This window comes from Phoenix dactylifera, chromosome 7 (assembly GCF_051530095.1).
Source record: "Phoenix dactylifera cultivar Ajwa chromosome 7, Ajwa_hap1_PhDact_Kaust_v1.1, whole genome shotgun sequence".
Taxonomy (NCBI): domain Eukaryota; kingdom Viridiplantae; phylum Streptophyta; class Magnoliopsida; order Arecales; family Arecaceae; genus Phoenix; species Phoenix dactylifera.
In genome coordinates, this window is record NC_143196.1 from 1,945,569 (window position 1) to 1,967,590 (window position 22,022).

At 40.3% G+C, this 22,022-nt stretch overlaps 2 protein-coding genes across 3 annotated transcripts; both read right to left on the reverse strand.

Annotated features, from left to right (window-relative positions):
- Window positions 1-3,635: 3,635 nt before the first annotated feature.
- On the reverse strand, window positions 3,636-6,955 carry LOC103707594 (SCARECROW-LIKE protein 7). The gene has a single exon (XM_008792136.6). It carries the CDS (start codon window positions 5,925-5,927, stop codon window positions 4,038-4,040), a length of 1,890 nt encoding a protein of 629 aa, XP_008790358.1. The 5' UTR covers window positions 5,928-6,955; the 3' UTR covers window positions 3,636-4,037.
- A 7,086-nt stretch (window positions 6,956-14,041) lies between these two features.
- Window positions 14,042-21,010, reverse strand: DWF4 (Cytochrome P450 superfamily protein). Of its 2 annotated transcripts, none has more exons than XM_008779916.6 (8): window positions 20,636-21,010; window positions 20,218-20,545; window positions 19,960-20,112; window positions 19,030-19,281; window positions 18,838-18,930; window positions 18,656-18,734; window positions 18,423-18,529; window positions 14,042-14,631 (listed from the first exon to the last, which is right to left on the reverse strand). In XM_008779916.6, exons 1-8 carry the CDS (start codon window positions 20,839-20,841, stop codon window positions 14,410-14,412), a joined length of 1,440 nt encoding a protein of 479 aa, XP_008778138.2. In that variant the 5' UTR covers window positions 20,842-21,010; the 3' UTR covers window positions 14,042-14,409. The 2 variants fall into 2 exon arrangements, with proteins under 2 accessions (XP_008778138.2, XP_026657243.2); XM_026801442.4 differs by having other exon boundaries at window positions 14,216-14,628; window positions 20,636-20,983.
- Between the last annotated feature and the right edge of the window lie 1,012 nt (window positions 21,011-22,022).

A 22,022-nucleotide genomic window follows, 5' to 3' on the forward strand; every position in this document is an offset into this window, starting at 1 on the left:
GGCACATACAACAAACGCGTCAAAGATTCGTCGTTCTTCTGCTGCCACCAGTCTAGGATCATAGTCTTTAATGACGAAGCCATACCTTCGCAGGTCCCTCCCTCGCCTACACTGCTATCGTCAGTCTCGCATTGGCTGCAAGGCTATCATTGAGACGCAGCTGCAGTGTAAATGGGGCCGTTCTGCGATGAAATGGAATCCTTAACGGTTCAACTTTTGCACCACAGAATGTGGTATTATGTTCATCAAGCGGTTCTTCTTTTGAACCCCATGCACTGTATATCACACTGAAAAGCTCATAAATATCTTCTAAAATAATAAAAACTACTTGCCATCGAAGATGAATGATGTGGCTTTGGGTTACGTCTCTATGTTGCAAAAGTCACGCCTTGAAGGTTCAAACTCCTTTCTGAACCAACGAGTAGATTGCTTGACATAGTAGCTAAAATGACAACCATATACTTTACTTGTGAGTATTTACTAATTAGAATGATATGGTGCGGTATAAACGAGCGCTGAGCTTCCTAAGTGCTAGAGTCTCGACGCATTTGTACTCATTTCAATTTGCTGGATAAGTTCTTCTTGGACTAATTATTTGAAGATTATCTCTGCTCCATTTATCATCTAGCAATTAAAACATGAAGTAATCAATTTTTAGAACAATACTGGATTGGATTCGAAGTTAAATCTAATTTTGTACTACATTTGAGGATATCCAAGTTTGCAATCGGTGAGGATATTTACAGAGACCCCGGTCTATTTTCCTTCCACCATTTTAATGGAATGGATTCATGATACCAAATAAGCTTGCTTCTTTTCCCTACAATTAATATTTTATCCATTTGTATTCTATAAATATATATAAATATGAAAAATAATTTCGTTTTCATAAAATAATTAAAATATCTCAAAATCCAATACATATTAATTATATCTTATCAGCCCTACTTGTTCTATGCATTTATTTTTGGATTCTTTTCGTACATACCCTCCTAAATATTAGAATTTGCATGAATACCTTTTTAAAATTGATATTTGTATGTATACCCCCATCAAATACTTGTTTTGTATGTATGCTCATGCCATTTAACCCCGTTAAGAATTTAGCGGATTAAAATTAAAATGACGAAAATACTATTAATGGATAAACATGCAAAAAAAAATATTTATAAGGATATACATGAAAATAGTAATTTTAGAGGGTATCCGTATAATTTAATATATTTAAAAAATTCTTAGATTTTTGCATAAATTTTCCTCTCAATATTAAAATTTGCACAAATGCTCTCCAAATTGATATTTACTTGTCTGCTGTCGCAAAGTATTATTTACATATATATCCTTATCAAATATATCTTTTGCACATTTATCTATTAAGGATATTACAGTCATTTTGAATTTTAAACCGTTAATTTCTAACCGCATTAAATGGAATGGGCATATATGCAAAAAAAGAAAAATAAAATATATACATATAAAATAAATATTTTATAAGGGTATACATGCAAATATCAATGTTGGAAAGGTCTTCATGCAAATTTTAATATTCAGGAGAAAATATATTCATTTTTTTATTAAAAATAAAAACTTATTAATTATCTAAAATAAATTTATTTTTTTCAAAATTTATTTTGCTTGCTCCCCTCGTTGTTGCTCATTAAAAAGTTGCGGACATCATTTAAGACCAAGTAATTGTGCAGTTGACACGTTTTCCAATTCTTGTACTACTCATCAAAGAGTTCTCACATCGTATAAATGTCGGAGGAGCCCAAGCCTAAGATCTAGGCTTGCTTCCCCTACGCTTCCTCCCTTCCTTCAAATCACCCACCCCAAGATCGTACCCAAAAAGAAAAAAAAAACTCACACAGTACAAAACCCCCATGCACGTACGATTTCTTCACAACATGAGTAAATGCCAGCCGAATGCTTGCGAACGACTCAAGGTACGGCACGTTAAGTTAATAGATGTTTCAACCCGGACCGTAGTTTGCCCTTCCAGATGAGCTTACGAAATGTTCCCTTGGACACTCAGCTTTAAACAATGTCTGTGCGAGAAATGTTTCAGTTGCATCAAAAAGCTCTGTTTTCTTTTTCGACATTTAAGACCTCAGACTATTGCAAAGTTCTGATTTTATCTACTGCTAGTTGCGCTGATACCAAAAAAATGTGTTATATTTAAGTTTTTTTTTTGTTTGAGAGAGAAGAAAAAGCTATTGTAACAACCCAGAAGCTCATCCAAAATAACTAGTCGGAAGTTATTATTTGGATTACTTGATCCTATAAGTACCCAAGATCTACCTAGCGAATAACCGATGTGGAACTAAATACACGCCCGCACAGATTCTCACAACAGCTATAGTTACGGACCCAGTCATGATGTACTTCTTCATGTAATTTCAGGAATAACATAGTTTAATCAATTAACTAAAAATATGGTATTTTTCTTTTATCACCTCACAAACTCAGCACACAAATATCATCTATTATTAGTTTTTATGTTGTTGTATGAATCAATGAGATTTTTCTTTATAGCTATGAATGAAGGGAACTTAATATATGGATTTCTTCCTATTCTCTTTTTATGTTGTCCATTACTGAAAAAAAGAGAGAAGAATTTAGTAAGTTATCTGATGGAGATGGTTGAATGGAATCGTCTAAGATTTTTTTTTTTCTTTTTTTCCAGAGAAAGACGGATTGAAAAAAAAGAAAAGGCAAAAGAAGTTAGATTGAGCACCCAATGAAAGGAGGGGGAGTGGAGGAGGAAAAAACAGTGGCAACAATTTGCTTGAACTCTAGGATCAAAGCATTGCGAAGAAGATGTTCTTCTTCTCATGAACTCTGGAATTGCAATTGCCTGTGGGTTTTATGCTAACATCTAAAAAGTGACCAGCTCGCATGAATAAAAGCGTCCAGATGGATAATATTATCACAGCCGTACCTGCATCCCGAGATAAGCTTGTCTCATTTCTCTTGCAGCCCTTTTCTGCTCAACGAAGGCAGAAGGGGTTAGAAATCCCCACACTTCCCTATTAGCAAGCTCACATCACCATTACGACAAACCTCCCTACTTGGTGCTTATAAAACCGGAATTAATCGCTACCAATGTGAGAACTTGCATATTTAGCCCCATATCAATAATTTATATAGTAAAAAAAATTCAAAAAATACATTATAACTAGCTATTTTAGATAAAATTTTGAATTCTGGTAAATGATATTAGAGCGAGTCCGACCTATGATCTATGTGGATTAAAAAACACTATAATACGAATATATTTAAAATTTTAAATATTTATATAAAATTAAAAAAATTTAAATAATATTTTTTTACTAATTATTTTGGATGAGATTGTAGATTGTTACAACCGATCTCTCTCTATCTTTTTCCAAGCTGAGACTCGATACCTACTTCCATTATACTTCCACCTCGCTTCCACGTTAAATATAATTTGATTCCCCATTCACAACTACAAAAATTGCAAGATCAAAAGGACCCAGCTGCCACCAACCACTTGATATCATCTCCTTTGAACAGCAACATTTGCTTTTTCCCCAACCGGCAAGCACTTAGCTCTAATCAAAGATTAATTAGCAAGATAACATAAAGCCAGTTTTTGTAATATTGTCACAATGATGGCAGTCAGAACTCTAAATCCACTTTCTTTACTTTTTAATACTTTATAGATGAATCGAATCAAGTCAAAAAGACTACTCGTAATAGATGTAACGTCTCTTTTCATCTTTACAATCAGACGTATTATAACCTTTCACACTAAACCACTAAAACCCCCAAAACAGCAAGTCTAAATCAACAAGCAATTAGCGCCGCAGCACACCAAGCAATCAGTCCACAAATGGTTGTGGTGACTTGACTTCCCATAACGCCACCATTACCAAGCCTAACTTTCTCACATATATCAATACTTCAATTAAACTAAAAAGAAAGAAGAGCATAAGAGTGGAGATTTTGGGAACAACACAAAAACATTCTTCTCTCTAAAATCCCCCCACTTCAATTTTCAACTGCTTACATCGTCGTCAGCGCCACGAGGAAACCGTGAGGAGGGGGCGGTCCTCCCAGGCGAGCGAGAGGAAACCCGGCGGGGAATCCAAGAGCCTGTACTGGGAGCTGTAGTCATAATTCCAGAGGAGAAGCTTCGCTTGGCTCACCGCGTAGTTGCTCAACACCTTGGGGCCCAACCCGCATCGCCCCATCATGGCCGTCCATTCCTCCATCCCCTCCATCCTATCCCTCCGCTTCGCCCCCTCCCCGGGCCCCACCGCCGCTCGGATCCGACGACCCAGCAGGAGCCGCTCCACCCGGACCCGCTCCGGCGACTCCCGGTCCAAAGCCGGCTCGAGCGACTCGAACACCGCCGCGTAGTACGCCAGCGCCGTCCCGAACCGCTCCGCGAACCCAGACCGGTTCAGGCTCGCTTCGTACTCCCCCAGCGTCACAACGGCCGGCCCGAGCGACTTCGCGAGCCGGAGTACTCGCTCGACCGGCTCGGTCGACTCGCCCAGTAAGGTGTAGAGCTGGAGCATGAAGTTGACCGCCACGGACTCGCCCGGCTCGATCCGGAACGTCGACTCGGTGAGCTCCGGGATCGGGGTGAGGACCGCCTCGAACTCGAAGTCCAGGTCGAGGAGGGCGGCGAAGTGGCGCAGGCGGTTGCCGGTGGCGACGAGGGAGGCCGCAGGGGAGTCGCCGAGCGCCAGGGCGGGGATGCCGGAGATCCGAATCTTGGCCGGCTTTCCCGCGGGGCGGGTGGCAAGGGCCTGGAGGAGCGCCGCCCACTGAACTCCCTGGACGATCCCGAAGTCGATGATGTGGATCCGGGACGCCGACTCGGTGGCCTCCAGGATCGCCTGGTTCGCGGTGAGGTGGGCGAACTTGGAGTAAGGGCACGCGTCGTTGAGGGCTTTGTAGCATAGGGTGAAGTCCTCCGGCGAGGAATCGTACGACGACGAAGGCGGTGGAGAGGAGCGATCCTTCAGATGAGCACCTCCGGCGGCGGCGGCGGCGGCGAGGCGGCTGCAGAGGGCCTCCGCGAAGTAGAAGGCGACCCGCTCCGTCGGATCGCCGAGGTCGGACGCCGACTCCCGGATCTTGACCAGGGACTTGGCAGCCAGATCCGGTTCGGAGTCGGCGATCCGGGCGCACTCGAGGAGGGCTTGGAGCAGCGGCGGGGACGGCGAAGGGGAGTTGCTCTCCGCCGCCGCCGCCGGATCTCGGAACACGGCATCGTTCTTCGGTTGGGCCGGCGGGGGCGGATCGAAGGACAAGGCTTGGAGCTGAACCTGCTGCGGCGGCGGATTTGGCGTAGGAACGGCTATCGCCTGGTGGGGAGCCAGAGGCGGGGGAGAGATCTTGACCGGGTCGGAGAAAACGACGCGGTTGAGATCGGAAGTGGAGGCGGGCGAGGGGACGCTGATGGCGGCGGCGGAGCAGGCGGCAAAGGGGTCAGCGAACAAGGGCGGGAGCTCCGCCGCGACGGCCGCCCCACCGCCCTGCCAGGCGTCGCTCATCAGATCGGAGCTCTCCGCCGGCGACCCCCCGATGAAGCTCTCCATCCACTCGTCGGAGTCAAAGTCCCCCGCGATGGCGGCGGCGGCGGAGGCGGAGGAGCCGAAGTCGGAGAGCCGGAAGGGGCCATGGTCGAGGTGGACCGGGGGATTGAAGCCGAGCACCGAACCGGGGCCGGAGTCGGAGGCGAATGGGTCCGGGAAGGTGGCGGAGTCGGGGAGGACGAAGGGAAAATGTTCGGGGATGGGAGGGTGGTGGTGGGCCCCCCACGGCGGTGGGTTAACGGAAGCAGCGACGTTCTGCTGTTGCTGCTGCCGTTGCTGCTGTTGTTGCTGCTTCTGCTGGATGACTTGCTGGGCGATGGCCATCAAGTTGCCGCTATCAGCGCACATGTAAGCCATTCTCTCCACCCGCTACTCTATTTCTCTTCTCCTCTCTTACCACCTTCTCTGGCCTCGGAAAGTATTTCCAGCTGCTTGTTCTTCTGCTCACATGAGAGCACTGAGGCCCAGATAGAGAGGTCTTGGTGATGGAAGGTATGTCAGTGTATGTGCTGGCAGGCAACAGCAGCTTGGAGTCGGTACTTTGAGGGAGAGAGTGGAAGGCTTTGAGGGTTGGGGAGCCGTGGGCTTTTTAAAAGAAAGGATGAGAGAGCGCGGTGGTGAGACTGGGGACTGGGGAGAGACTTCTCGAGGAGCGCGGAGGAGAGGGGGAAAATTAAAAGGCAGGCATACGGAGGTGGGGTCTACAGGAGCCCACCACCCAAAGTGGGGAAAGAAAATTAGCTATGCAAGGAAAGAACGCAAAAGAAATTAGATGGGGTGCGAAATTTGTCCAAAAGTGCGGAGAGAAGAGCCCGGAAGAGACGATAAAAGGGAGGGAAGGGGCCACAGCTCTATTCTCTCCCTCATTTATGTTACGTTCGCTCTGGCCGTAGAAGTGGTGGTGCTAATTTTGGAGGAAAGATGGGGAGCGGAGAGGGCAGAGTGGAGTCGGGAGCACTGGGACGATGGGTGCGCCATGCATGACGTGGTGGGTCTGCTGTGTGGTCCCCACTGGAATAGACACCAACCGCAATTTGACTCGACACGTGGAATGGGGATTGGTTTAAAGATGATGTTACCGAGTCCAGCGGCAGCCACTCTGCGCTCCTTATTGGGCCCCAGGGAGGGAACCAATTAACCATGTCACACGGGTCACGTGAGTCGCCATTGGAGCGTAGCACTGGGCTTAGTTGACGGGCCGTTAAAGAAGTGTGGATGGAGGCGACCACTGTGGATGCGTACGAGCACATAAATCGTTAATCATTGTCCCGCTATAGTCATGGCTACCCACTGTTGCTGTTATATTTTGTCACCGTAATAACCACAATTTTATTTTCAAAAAAAAATCCAACTATAAGAGTAAATATAAAAGCTTGTTTAGGCTGGTAAAATAACTTTTCTTTTTAATGTTGCAAGGCTATAGAAAGTGCGTTTGTACATAGTCCACGAATTATAGTGTTGAAAATGAGCTACTAAGGAAGGATTTCAGCTCCCACCTCTGTGGGAGGGAGTAACAGTAGTGCGAAATTTGTAATCCGAGATCAGAAGGCCAGATTCGTGACGGTTGGGGACCAACGGATTTTTGATTAGTTCGTGATGGATAATGAGCTTATAGCAGCATGAGACGGCATCACCTATGCAAAGCATGTGTTGAGTGCAGACAACATTCTTTTGGAGAGAGGCTCTGCCGCTATGATCAAGTGGATTTAGGGTCAGAGATTGGCAGGGATCTAGCTGCTCCATAACATATGCAGTATTTTGGGCTAGTGTGCATCCTATTAGACTACATATGTCTATAGGAAGACGAATAGTGTTGCGGATTGTGTGGCATCTTATGTGGCCTATCATTATGAAGATTTTATTTGGAAGAACTATTGTGTCCCTTTTCTCTTATACGTTGTAATTTTTTCTGGTTTAATGGGCTACACCCTCCCGCTATCATAATCATAATCATAATAATATTCATAATCACAATCATAATTTAAAAAAAAAGGAGAAGGATTTCAGCTTTATTGCAACCTTGTTAATATGATGTGGTTAGCTCGTGCGAGCTTGCTATCTTGGCTTGTGTCCTTTCGAGGCATCCAATGTGTCCTGCAGACCTATCTGCACCGTCGCTTTCCACATTGAATGTGGACTCCCCTGCCTATCAAATACTTCCATTTAGGTGCATACCATCGCATGAACTATTAATTCTTTTGCTTATAAATCGCAGGTGCTTCTCACGTGAGTCGATTTCAATGGCTTCTCCCACTGGACGAGTCCGATGCGCGCGTGTTCCACCCAAAACGTCCGATCCGATCCGACCGGTGGGGCCCACGCAGCGACCCGCAGTAGCGCGCCGCGTGGTAGTAGGACGCTTCCTCCCCTGCTGGCGTCACCCGATGAAAGCCGTCGGATACTTTTTGGCGCCAACGGTGGGCCCCGCTGTCCTCGCTGCCTCTTCCGGGATTGATATTTCCCATCGGCAATTCTCTTGCGTCCCCCCTGACTCCTCACGTCACCACACAGCCGTAGATCTGATCCGCCGTTAAATTATCTGCACATCCTACGGTCACACGGTCTCCGTATAATAAATGGGTCTAAATTTGGGTCCCTTAAAGTTCGTCCCGTCCCTCTCTTTTTAATAGTGCGCAATAGTTGCGCTGACTGAGAGGACGAGACGTTTTGAGGGCAGACAACCACGATCCAGTCGAAGCGGGCACGACCGCATAGAAATTCCTGTGCGCTCAGAGGCCAGATATCGTCTCCAGATCAAACGGACGGTCGATAGGGCTTTAAGGCATAAAACAAAATTTACGCATGTTTCCGTAGGATAAGAGCGCGCTAAAGGGAGAGGCAGGTGGCCGAGTTGTCATCCAGCCAGCAAAATCGCCACGCCTTTTGGACGGCCGCATGATGAGATGTGGACCACCAATATGGCCGTGATTGATCTGTGGAGGGCCCACGGAAAGCGATGGGCTGAGAAAAAGAGCACCCATCTCTAAAACCCCAGTTCAGGAGCAAGCTTCCTTTAGGAGGTAACTGAGTTAACTCACCTGACTCGAATAGCAAGCTTCATATATATATATATATATATATATATATATATATATATATATATATATATATATATATATATATATATATATATATATATATATATATATATATATATATATATATACAGTGAGCTTATCACCTGCACACTCCCTCAAAAGTCAAAACACAACTCAAACTTTCTTTTAAAAAAATTTCTTATAAGCCAGAAGATTTGCTTTTATATTGGATACGAGACTAAAACAATGAAATAGTTTTAAATCTTTGAAAGAGTTTTGCTGATAAATTTAAAAAAAAAGTTGGTCAGCAAAACCGATATCATCGTATCAGACAATCTCTCAGAAATATTTCAATCTATATGAATCAGGATAATAGTTGATATAAATGTTGTTGGCTCGTGGGTATCTGGAAGAAGACAAGGTTGAGAAGAAAGCAGCCACCATTGTTTGATCAATGTAACTAGCTCTTACCATGTCAAACTGAAGAGCTGCGGGCGCATGTCCTATGTGAGGTGCGTTTTGAGTGCCGAGTGCATCCATTTGGAGGATAACTCGGTCTCTGTGATCAAGAGAGTCTGTGGACGATATTCCGAGTTGGACGGACAATTCTTATGACTCCTTCAGGGCCACCTATGTTTTTTGAAAGACCAACACAGCTGCTGACTGGATGGCTTCTTATGCGGTACATTATTCGAGAATTTTTTTTTGAGTGAATCAGACGAATGCTTTCTATTTGTTTAGCCAGTTTTTTTCTCTGATATGTATAGCTGTACTCATATACGTATAGTGTGAGGAGCTGGTGTAAAATAATAATAATAATAATAATGAAATAAAAACATTGTGGTGTTGCGTGCAGAATGATAGGGATCGGGGAGGAAGACGTCTCCGATCGTCGCTGCTTCCGCGAAAGCTCATTCACACGGATGTGATCAGCTCCTTAGAACGGACGAGGGAGGGTGTCGTTTTCTACCCGGACCGAAAGTTGGATCGCTTAACACCTAAAGTTTTTGATCCGCTCACTTTAGTTAGTTTCTTTGAATCCACGAGGGAACAAAAGAAGGTCGGTATCCATGGGATTAAGGTCAATTCGGATTGCTTGCTTCAGCTCAATCTTTTTCACATTAGAACCCCTTGATGTCCCAGACGTCTCTCCATTCATGGAGTCCTCTTAATTCATCTATCCTTTATTAGATAAAGGGTTCTTTGAGATTATATCTTGATGCACTTCCATATATAATTTTCAGTGGATATGGTAGGGAACATGTGACAGGGACTTTTCCTCTAAGACTTGTTTGGCTGCAAGGGATGAAAGAAGCTATATATTTGCGAAAGTTGTGCAAGATTGGAAATATTGTAACTTTAGCATTTTTGGGAACTTTGATTGATTAGTTTGGTTACGTGGACAGGTTGCATCACTTCAATGGCTTGTTGGAGTTGGAGCCAGACTTGCAGTAAGAATTGGACCAGGGATGCATCATTTGCAGTAAGTAGATTTTTTTTTTCTTTAGTAAAAAAAATGTCATGAAAGTAATTTCATTTATCTACTAGAATTTTTTTTTCTCAATTTGTCTTTTAAAATTTAACAACAGTATTTAGCCTTGCAGGTGCTCTGATTTTATCTGGCCAAACATATGCTTGTGTATTTTAGTAATAATGCGATGATTTTCAATTTTGATGTTTGTAGCCACTTCTTAAAATGTTTAACTTCAAGTTTTACTGTGCTAAGTACTAAGATGTACTAAGATATCCCAGCATGCATGCAATGTTTTTACTATAATATCTTGTGCGAAAAGATTTGTTATTTAGAAAAAATAATGAAAATAGAGGATAGTTTATTATTTTGGGTCTTTTGTATTTATAATGGGAACAATTTATAAAGTATATATGTATTTGTATATTTGTGTATATGAGTTTTTGAAAAGCAAGGAATTATGGATACATTAATTATCTACTATATATGCTATCTAAATTCTTCTTCATCAATGGAGTTGAAATATGATCGCCATCATCGGTGCCTTGGACTTTTTAGAAAAGCAATATGTTGAGCCAACACTCCCAGCCAAATAAATATCTATGGTATATGTTCATTAACTATTCAAGAATATTAAAATATCCTTAGAAAAGTTCTTTATATGATACAACCTTTATATCAAATTTGCTTCCATCCATAAATGTAATGCACAAGTGTTCAATAATCTAATAATTAAATAATATTACTACGATCAAAATTATTTCCATGCCCAACATGTTTTGATAATATACTAACATGGCAATAATGTTGTGACTAGAAAAACCAAGCTATGGGTTGGCTCAACAAGATCTACACGTATAATAGCATAAAAAAGAATATTATGATTGATGACACCATCCTAGCTAGAAAAAATATCTTATTATTAGTATGAGTATTGCTTGCTTTACTTACATCTATATAGTTCTAGGTATTGCTAAATTTATCATGGATTACATGTATATATATTCTTTTTTATATACTAAAACAGTAAGGAAGTAGGAGTTATCTAGTTTTTCATATTTTTTTAATACTATTCATTTCTCATTTTTCTTTTTGCTCTTCTTTCCCCTTATTAACATATGTTTTCATTTCTATCTAGATGATAATACACTCTTTGTAAGGTGCAGTTAATGCCATGCAACACCAATATATGTTGGTGACGGCTATCAATTCAGCATTGTGGATGAAATCATATAACTTTGGCAATCTATTAGACGCAAGTATAGATTTACAATACTATCCATTTTGATATTAGTCAATCTCTCCCTAAGAGGAAAGAACCCTAGATTCTTATGTGCCAAAGCTTAAAGATTGGGGAGATAGACCATTATTTGATTAGATACATCCTGCACATGAATTTCCTGTCCCATAATAAATTTGTGCCATTTATGCTAACATAAAAATTATATGCAAGATGACAATAACACATACCTTGCGCACATGCTAAAGAATCATTGAGGTATAACACAAATAATTGAGTGGGAAATAATGAATCTAATGTCTTTCTATGCTTTTTATTCTAGAGGGTATTGCTTTGTACAATATTTTATTAATTGCACACCTAAAATATGTTATTATATATGGTCTGAAGATACTATATATATATATATATATATATATATATATATATATATATATATATATTGTTGTGGTTGAAATTTGGCCTGAGGGTGACCACACCGGCGGAAGCCGAGAAGACGTTGGTCGGGATGGAGAAAGGGAGCCACCTCCTGCACAGTGGTGTACCTGCAAAAAGCCTTAGCTGGGAATTCCGGCGAAGACCCTTCGATGGCTAAATTAGCAGAGTTTTTGAAAGGTTTCTGGGTGTTTTGAATTGCTTTTTCATGGCTTTTTATGGATTATAATGGCTTATCGAAGGTCTTTTCCTACTCCCTTTTTATATGGTGAGGGTCTTGGCCGTTACCTGAAGTCTCAGGCCGAGCTGTGATCAGCTGGCCATTAGCTGGAGGCGGTGTGAATCACAGAGATCAATCTCGCAAGCAGAGGATTAATCAGGAGATATATTTTCAAATTTGTTTTGAGGATCCGCGGGATCTTCGACTCGATCAAGGTATTATAAACATGTTGGCTTGCCATCACTTAACCACTTCACCAGAACTTTGAACACGTATATGGAGAAGCCAACAGAATTCTATTTGATTTCAATGGCGGGGAATTCTATTTGATATGGAGAATATGTTAAATGGCATGATATGTGCGAGTGCTGCATGAGGAATCATGGGATTTCTCTTGCCTTTGATGTATCCATAAACAGCTACAATGAGGATATATAGCACCTTCTGCAACTCAATTCTAGACGATGCTTGTTCTTTCACTTGTACACATCCATATATAAAAGCTTCTTCTAGGCAAGGTACTCAAACTGACATAAATTATGGAAACGAGTCTATAAATTCTTGTTTATTTTAGATCTATATCCTTCAAGCAATGTTTGCGTATGGTCTTCATCTTTGTATACTGTCCTCCATTATCGTACGTTTCATGTGGTAATGATAGCCATCTTGCCCAAGTATCACGTCTTTATACAGAAGCACAGCAACATTACCTCACGTTATCGTCGAACCATTGTCCTACCCCTATTATTTTCTCTATTTGTCATAATTGCATCATCCTTATTCTCTGTCCTAGAGTGACCTACTTGCATGGATGGATGGAGTTATAGGCCCTGAGACATGAAACTGAGTGAAATCTCTCTCCAACTCCTAGAGAACACTGCAATCCAAATGAGTGAAATTAAATCTCATCGCAAGCAAAAAGATAAAAAAAGAAAACACTGCTCAGGAACTCTGTGGATGGAATACTAACCGTATCATTAAAAGATTTGGGATTAAGAGAGCAACAATATTCGAAAAAAAAAGAGAAGTCATGCGCACCTCACCAGAAGTATAAATACTCACAGTTTCTAGCAAAAAATGAGTTATAGTGCGCGATTCTTTCCCTTTCTTTTGGTTTGGTATCCTTGAATTCGATTGATGTGGTTCTAGCTTGTTTTAAGGAGCTTATAGCTCAATAAATCTCTTACAGCCATTTTTAGAAGGCTACTGTGGTCTTTGATCCTGCGTATGTTGATTGTAGTCGAAGATATCGTTGCAAAAGTACGAATCTAGCAGGTCTCAGTCGATATTGAGCTGGTAACCACATCAAAGAATGGATTTGTAAGAGGCGAGATGAAATCTGCTTCCTGCTACCGCATGGCTGGGATTATAAAAGAAATAGAATAGAAAAGATCATTCCATACCAACAAAAGAAAAAAAAAAAGAGGACAAGATCATCGGTCTGTTCGAAAGGCTGATGGTGAAGACATCTGGGACTTTATATGAACACAATTATTTAGAAGAAATCATTTGGATTGCAGAGGTTCAACTATTGGTAAATGTGACCTGTTACAACTAGTCCTCATTAAAAATATCCGATATCGAATTATTGCGGCAGAAACTAGATACAGCACAAGCAAAATTCGATATTTTTATTGATAGCTTCAAAGAAATGGATCAGTTGGAGGGGGTTTTCATAAAAAGCGGCCCGTTTAGCCACAGGCCCAAATAACGGTCAAATAGCTGGAAGCCTGAACCAGTTTTCTTGGACTGGACCAGTTGGGCTTGGTCGTATGTGGTTTTCTATTTCTAGAGCCAGAACCAAGGGCATATGGCCATATCCAAATATATTTTACATGGGTGATATATTTTTCCTTCTAAGAATTAGAATGAAAGCATGTCAGATGTGGGCTGAAAATATCCAAGATGTCATAAGCCAATGTTGTCCACCACTGAAATCAATAGGCTAGTGATTACCAACACTCTAATTGATGCGAAATGGGAAGTTGAAGTCAGGAGTATGGATCCAAACCAACTTGCCATGGCAATTCGACAATTTGCTTATCTCCCAAGCATAGTGTAGCACAATGAATCAACATATAATTATGCCTCTTCTTGTTTCGTGGATGAGAAATGGCTCTCAATATATATGTATATATACATATATGTATCTCCACACACAATTGCTTCTCTTCTGTAATGGCTGTAATCATCAAAGGTCAATGGCAAAAGGACAAGTTAAATGCATGACAAAAAGAAAGCTTAAGAAACACTAATGCCTATTATCCCTCTTGGCCAACATATACACCATAGGCAGAAGAAGCTCTAATGCAAGCTTGCATGTGTCTTAGCACCTATGCATGCATCTTTTTTTGTTTTTTTTTTTTCCTTTGCTTACATTCTTGTTGATCCCCAAATGGACTTCGAATCTCTCTCCAACTCCTAGAAAAACTGTGTCATGTTATGGATTGGACCCTTATTGGTAGACCCTTGGAGAAGTCTACAAAGGGGCAAGCAAAGGCTTGGTCAGGCTCCGCCAATTCCCATCGATAGTTTAGTATAAGGTGGTGCATGAAGACTGCTATCTCCAGCTTGGCGAGCTCGGAGCCTGCACATAGACGGGGGCCGCCACCATATGGCATGAAGTTGTTTGTTGTTGTTGCGCCAAGAGAGATCTTCTGAATGCCAAAAAAAAAAAAAAAAACAGACACAACAACTTCATCTTATCTTCTTGTTCAAGTACTAATGATTTCATAAATGATGAACTTAATCTTAAAATTTTGGTCATTCTTCTTACTATTAAGTGATTTAACATTATTCTCAAGTATATGTGTTTTTTTTCTCTGCTTTCCTTTGGATATTTTTGATTAGAGTGTTTCAGCAATAGGATTTATACAGGAGCTTAGAAATATTTTTTTTCTTCTCTGGGGATGAAGATTCAAAGTTTTTGAAGGAATTTGTGGAAAGCTTGTTCGAGTTCAAAATGATGAATTTTATATCTATCATATTTCATTCACGCAAAAATAATCTAAGAGATGCTAAAAAAAGAAGAGAGCAATAGCATCATAAATTTTTAATCCATGTTTTGCTCAAGAAAATTAAAAAGTAATAGATGAGAATTTCTTTGAAAAATATGTGTTAGTCCTACATTATTGGACCTTGTAATTTTTCATAGCTCTTATATAACTTTTAAAATTAAAATAAAATGCCAACAAAAATGCAGTGAATAAAAGATCAAACAAGGAATATTTAAGCTTTTAACTGAAATAGCTTTCATTAATGGACAGGACTTGCTATTGTGGTTTGTCCTATTTTGTTGGCTAATTTGCAGTAATTTAGACTATTCTAATAACCTGTGGTGCTTTAATTCACTTCTGATTTATGCCATACCTTGTTTGCATGATTGAACTAGACATCAAACAATACATGGGTTAGGTTTGAGTAGAGGGAGTGTGTGTGGCGAGAGATAAATGAGTGCAATGGATACCCGCCATGTTTGAGAAAAGATTTTTTCTTTTTTTCTCTTTTGTTAGGTAAAGTCATTATCTAGTCATAGTTTGCAATAGGTTAGGTCAATATAGAGTCCAATTATTACCAAAATACATTTATAATCCAGTTCAAGAAACCCACCACAATTTTCCCACCACCAGCAAATCACTCCTCAGTTCCTGCATCTTATCTTATCAATGAAAAAGTACAGTATACTAAATGGTTTTCAGACTAGTTCTAAATTCTCAGGATACTCTACTCTTCTCCATTTTAACACATCAAAGAAAATGTGTGACATTTAACCTTGCAAATATATCCTCAATATTCAATATCAACCAGCTACTATACTTGAAGCATCGAAAGCAAGAACACATCACAAGCAAGCAGTTGATGCACTAATCTTGCACCTTCTGCTAGTAAACGAAACACGAGCTATTATGATTCATATGGATCTAACTAAAATGTTCTTTGAATCTATATATCCTTGCGAAGCTTCGCTGCTCCATCAAAAATAAATGGTCCCATGGGTTCATGGCATAAGTTTCGGGAGCCCCATTCATGGACCTTGGTGCTGGTCCGCGAAATTAATCACCATCAAATGTTGAGTCCTTTTCACTAAAGTTTTGATGTGGGCAAGGCATGCACGTGCATGGCCAACCCAATCAGTACGTGGGACCATGAGCGTTCCCAACTCATGCTCGTCAACATCATCATCCACCATGCTCCACAGTATGAATATCATGGCCATGTTCGATCTTTGCCCCACCCATATGATAAAAAATAACTAAATAGTTTTTTTTTTCATGCAATGAAATTATTATCACAGAAATAACTTGTTTCTAATTTTTAGAATTGCGAATTACTTTTTAATTTGTAAGTCACACACATTATTCTGAACTTTTCCAGAAGATAAACCTCAATAGTATGCCTAATGTGATTATACCAATGATATGGATTTAAATCCCACCTTCACCAAGGATTTATTCTACAATCTTGCCTTACAAAAGAAAACTATTGCAACCCCAATTTATTAGCTAAGAATGATGGCATATAAGTCAAAACTCAGAGTGGAGCTTAACTTGGGAGAAGAACATTTGGGCCATGAAGGCCGTCCATGTTGTGGTGGTAAGCCCACTTGCCTTTGGTTCAGATTGCTTGGGCTGAAACAAAATGTCTATTGGCCAAATACCAAGCCAGCAGAAGTCTAGGGGTTTATGAACACCAGTTGTTTGCAAGAACGTAATCTGAAAGTTAAGAGTTTTTGATGGCTAAAGATATGGAAGGCCACAAAATAGAGTTGTGGCTGCTATGGAGATGCCCTGTCAACCTAAAAAATAGATATTTTTGTGATGGATACCATGAGGACCAGGGACTAGATCCAAGTTCCCCATCTGCCTTGAATTGTTGGCAGTGGCCATACTAGTGAATGATTGAAGCAGGCATTTAATGTTAAAGCTACTATTAGACTTACAAGATATTTATTTAGATTAAGTAAAATCTTAATAATTCAGTCAGGTCACTACTGACGAGCCCTTTGACAAGTACTACTCCATTGAAGGCACTTGTTGGAATTCTTAGGATCACTATAACGTAATAGTTTCCTTCTGATTGCAATAGTTCTCAATCAGAAAGGATAAGTACAGGCACAGTATTTCCAAGGACAAGTAAAGAATAGCGACATTGGCATGATTCCAAGCCTTGTGTATGTGACCATCGTCTGAGACTAATGGGACCATTTGATAATCCAATGCGATGTCTGTTTTTTTTTTTTTTTTGGACGATCCCATCTAATGCAATGTCAGCTTCACATCATGTATCTAAATGTACGAGACGCATGATGAGTCAAGGTTCAAGCCCATGTCATGTATGTTTGGTCAAGCATCGGGCTTGTGATGTGAAATTAGTACGGAAGTGAATTAACTTAAGCCATTGTCACCATGTGACAATTAGCACCTCGTTATCGAAGATTGGGGTGATTGGCAAATAAAATGTCTCATCAAACTATCAATATTGATTACCTAAGTGAAAGGTTAACAAGCATCTAAAAGCATGCCATCAATGCAATGCAAATTTCGAGCCATGTATGACAAGATTGCATTTATGTATGGTTCATCGATGACACTTCCTAACCTCTAAGGGTTTCGATATGAATGCGTGTTACACTCTAGTAAAATTTAGCCAAACACGAGACATCGAAGACAACTAAAAGGGATGTAGCGCAGCTTAGTAGCGCTTTTGTTTTGGGTACAAAATGTTACGGGTTCAAATCCTGTCATCCGTACTTATTACTTCTCTTATGGGCAGTAACGAGGATCTGCACCTACCTTTATACAGTTAGATACGAAATTATCAATCTTTGAAATAGGGATTAAAGTGGTAATGTCATTTGGCATTAAAATCAAAGAAGCAGGGTGGCCATCAAGTGCATATAGCAAGTTGACGGTGTAGGAAGCTATATATAGTACTCACATATTGGGCTTAAAGGCAAATTAAGTTGGCGTCTATATCTTAGGTGGGAGAAGTGCAAGTGTATTACTCACACATTGGCACTAATCAAGAGCAATCAATTAAACCAATCAAATCAATTCTCGTCGGAAAACACGTAAGTCTGATGTCGTTTGGTATCTCGTTTGGTGTCTCGTTTGGTGTGTGGTTACGTTGTTCGCACGCCTAAATAATTTTCACATGAAGAACAGTACATAAAGCAATTCGTCAACCTTCTTTAGATAGGATACAACTTTCTGGGCTGAACTACCAAGGCGTAGGGTCTATTATCCACGTCATATGAACCATATAAGAACAAGAGCAGAAAGTCTCATGCATCTTCTCATGTAATCCCATCAAATGATCAGGACCTAACTACTCTTCTTCAATAAATATATGCAATAAGATATCAGTTAAGGCTTAGAAGAAGAAGGGTTTTCACTTAATATAAGCACTTATGCATAAGATGCATGATATGAGAGGATAGGGGACTAACCTGCCACCTCCAAGGATTGAACTGATGAGGATCATCATACAAAGAAGAGTCCAAGTGAACTGCCGCAAACACAGGAAGAATCTTCCATCCACATGGAATGTCATACCCTTCCACATGGCAACAATCATAAATATACATATATATATACATGCATACATACATAGATATATACACACACAGACGCACAGATAACCCTCTGAGAAAGAATATTCCAGGAGACATTAATAACTTACCTTTGTACCGGACGTCTTGAAGAACCTTTCTGTGAACGAACCTAACCACGTTCCCCAGCCGTAGTGTCTCATTTATAACCTTCATGAACCAAATATTTATAAATAGAATGCTAAGCTATAGGTGATCAAAATGAAGCATTAACTCTAAGCTTTGTTTCTTCAGTGGTGTTCAGAGAGCCTACACATTGGGTGAACTCCATTTGCTTGTAGTCTTCCCAGTTTAGTCCAGACTCTCCTTTTAGTTTCTTTCCGGAGAAAATCTCAAGGTGCTCCTCCTAAAGAATTAAGCCAAATAAATTTGTAAGTAATCGTCGTAAAGACCTACTACCTAGAAAAAAATATTGTAAAAGGTGAGATTATTGTTAAGTTTTTACCTGCAGTTCTTGAATGGCTTTTGGGCAGTCTTCGAGGAAAAAGATGGCTAAAGCTAAAGCCATCGATGATGTTTCATGGCCAGCAAAGAGCAAGCTCAGCAAGAGATCAAGGATCTGCTCTTTAGAGAGATTGGATTGCTTTAGAGCCCACCCAAGGAGATCATCTTCCTCAACTCTTTCTTGTCCCTCGTTCATCTTTTGGAATCTTTCATCCATCTTCCGTTCGATCACCCCAAGGATCGTCGATCGCGACTGTAGTACCAATGCCGCTCTTAGTGACAACAACATTAGGAGTAAATGAATCTTTTTCACCTAATATCAATCCTATTAAAAAATAAAGATAACATAGAAGTGATGTGTAAACTGTTTGATTTTCATATTACCATGGTAATTAGCTGCTAAAAGTAGTTTATTGTATCGCCTACCAATCATTAGATTGTTGCACATTATAATGTAATGGGCACGGGCAACTGCCTAAAATAACAAATGGACATTGGTTGGTTTCGGTGTAAAGCATGGTATAATCAATGATCAGTCAAAAAAAAAAAATCATGAATAGAACCCACAATCATGGCTAATTATGAGGCGGGTCATCTAGCTTGTTATTTGTTAAATAGATTCAGCATAGATAAAGGAAGCTGGAGGAATGAATATAAGAAGGTGGCTGCATAAAATTAGAGGTGGAAACATCTTATATATATGCTCAGCACCATGGTTCAAGTAGAAAAAAATAAACACTATTCGATCAAGGTTAGAGTGTTGTTTAATTAAATAATCTTACACAATCATGCAGCAATGGACTGTTTTCGCATATAATATGATTTAATCACATGATGAAGATTTAGCCGATTAACTCCCGATGATTTTGTTTTAGAATTCTTTTTATTAATATAGAGAAAGAAGGAAGTAGATTTTGATCTAACGACCAACCTTTAGAGCCTTCCAATATGGAGTCCCAGGAAAGTTCAGTGGGGCAGACACCACTCCCTTCATGAAGGTTATGTACTCTCGCCTCAACTTCTCGGTCTCGGGCTCTCCTGGATCCATGCTCATTATATTCTTCGCCATCAAATTAAAAGTATACTGCAATTGGTTAAGGATCCAATAAACGCACTTAGAACTCATCTGCAGCAAATGATTCGATCATGGCTTAAACCAAATTAAAAACGTTGATATAGATGGCGATACCTTCTTTGCTTCCTCCTGGGCCGAGAAGACTACTGAATTCTCCTTCCAAGACCTAAGAACAAGCAAAGCATGCCTCTCCACCTCGGGGAGGAGTTGCGAACGGAGCCTCACGTTGCTCATGAAGTTGAGTGAGATCATCCTCATCTCTCGATGCATCTCTCCGACGAGAACTAGCATCGACCACTTCCCAAGTATCCCGCCGATGCTCCTTGGGTAGCTGCACTCAAAGAACTTCCCCTCGTTCTGGAGTATGAACCGGTTCAAGCCTGCATCGGCCGATACTATCGTTGGCTCGCCAAAGAGACTGGACCTGTAGATCTTCCCATACCTACATGGTAGCTTACATAAGAGTTCTTAGAAAAGCGTGGCACAATATGTAAACCTTTAGCCCATCTTGTTAGTGTTGGAATTGGACCACCTTGATATGTGCTGTTCCATGAATTGGCCTACCGAGGTGGCAGGGTGAGGCTTGAGATAGGAGAAGGTCTCGCCGAGAAAAGGCCATCCAGAGACTCCAGGGGGGAGGTTGGGCTTCTTTCTCTTCCATTTGATGAGGTTGATATAGAGGAAGAGGGCTAGAAGAGCTGGAGGGAGGAGGAAGAGAAGCTCTTTTATTATAGACATGAGAGAAGAGTAGCTCACCTCTATCTCTACCTCTAGCTGCAGCTCTAATTGGAGGAGAGTGAGGGGAAATGAGATTTTGGAGCAAAGCTGAGGCTGGCTTTAAAGGCCTCTTTTGGAGGGCAAAATAACAAAAAAACTCCTCTGTTTGGTTTTGGCCTAAAAGTCCCATGTTCCTATTTGTATATGGAAAGGGGAGACCAATATTCATTCACGGGGGAGAGGTGTAGCGCTCTTGCAGTGGGGAAGGCTGTGATATGATATAAAGGGAGGGGTGTTTAAGTTATTAGGACAAAAATTAGGGAATTTGACCACAGGATGTGCTTTTGATTTGGTTTTGTGGTAATGCTAGAAAACATAAGAAAGAGAAAAACCATCCTTGAATTTGTTTTTCTTGGTGGGAGCAGGGCCCACCATAATAAACAGATGGGGTTGTAGGCTTATGATCTGGGTGTTGGGACAAACCCCCATCAGTTTGTTTTTCTCGAGATCCCTAAGAGAAAAGGATAATTTGCCTTTGTTTTTTTCATAATTTATACTACTAGTAGAAGCAAATAAGAAATTTTCTTCTTGTAGAATTAACTAAAATGTTCTTAAATGCATTATAAATTGTTAACATCTTTTTTTCTAAATTATTTGTGAAAAAGAAATAAAGAGTGGATTAAATGGGACCGAATCCTTCTTTCTTGTTTTTGGTAATTAGATTGAATCCTTCTTATCAAGAGTTTTTTTTTTGTTTGTTTGTTTGAGAGTTGGTTAAATGGAGTTGAATCCTTCTTATGAAGACTTTCTTTTTGGTTACCATATTCATGTTTATTTTTTATCTAAGAATGGGTTAAATAGGATCGAATACTTATTTATTTCTTTTCGGTTATCCTATTCATATTTATTGTTTTATTTAAGCGTTGATTAAATGGTGCTGAATCCTTCACAGCAAGAGTTTCTTTTTTATTATCATATTTTTTTAAAAAAATTTAAGAGTAGATTAATGGCATTAAATGTGGATGGTGATGGAAAGCATCACCTTAAGAGTAGATTAATTGGACAAACTTTTTTTTTTGGAGAAAATGGAGGGAGAAAGATGCTTCCTCTTTATGAGAATTAAAATATGTAAAGTTTATGAATGTACAAACAATGGGTGGTACACACAAGTAAAATATCGGAATTTAAGAGGGTAGAAAGAG

Excerpts from the sequence above, each read along its gene's own strand:
- LOC103707594 (XM_008792136.6), bottom strand. The coding sequence starts at position 5,927 with ATGGCTTACATGTGCGCTGATAGCGGCAACTTGATGGCCATCGCCCAG.
- DWF4 (XM_008779916.6), bottom strand. The coding sequence starts at position 20,841 with ATGTCTATAATAAAAGAGCTTCTCTTCCTCCTCCCTCCAGCTCTTCTA. Across the intron at positions 18,931-19,029 it reads AAGCCATTCAAGAACTGCAG|GAGGAGCACCTTGAGATTTT; the intron begins GTAAAAACTTAA and ends TTAATTCTTTAG. Across the intron at positions 18,735-18,837 it reads AAATGGAGTTCACCCAATGT|GTTATAAATGAGACACTACG; the intron begins GTAGGCTCTCTG and ends TGGTTCATGAAG.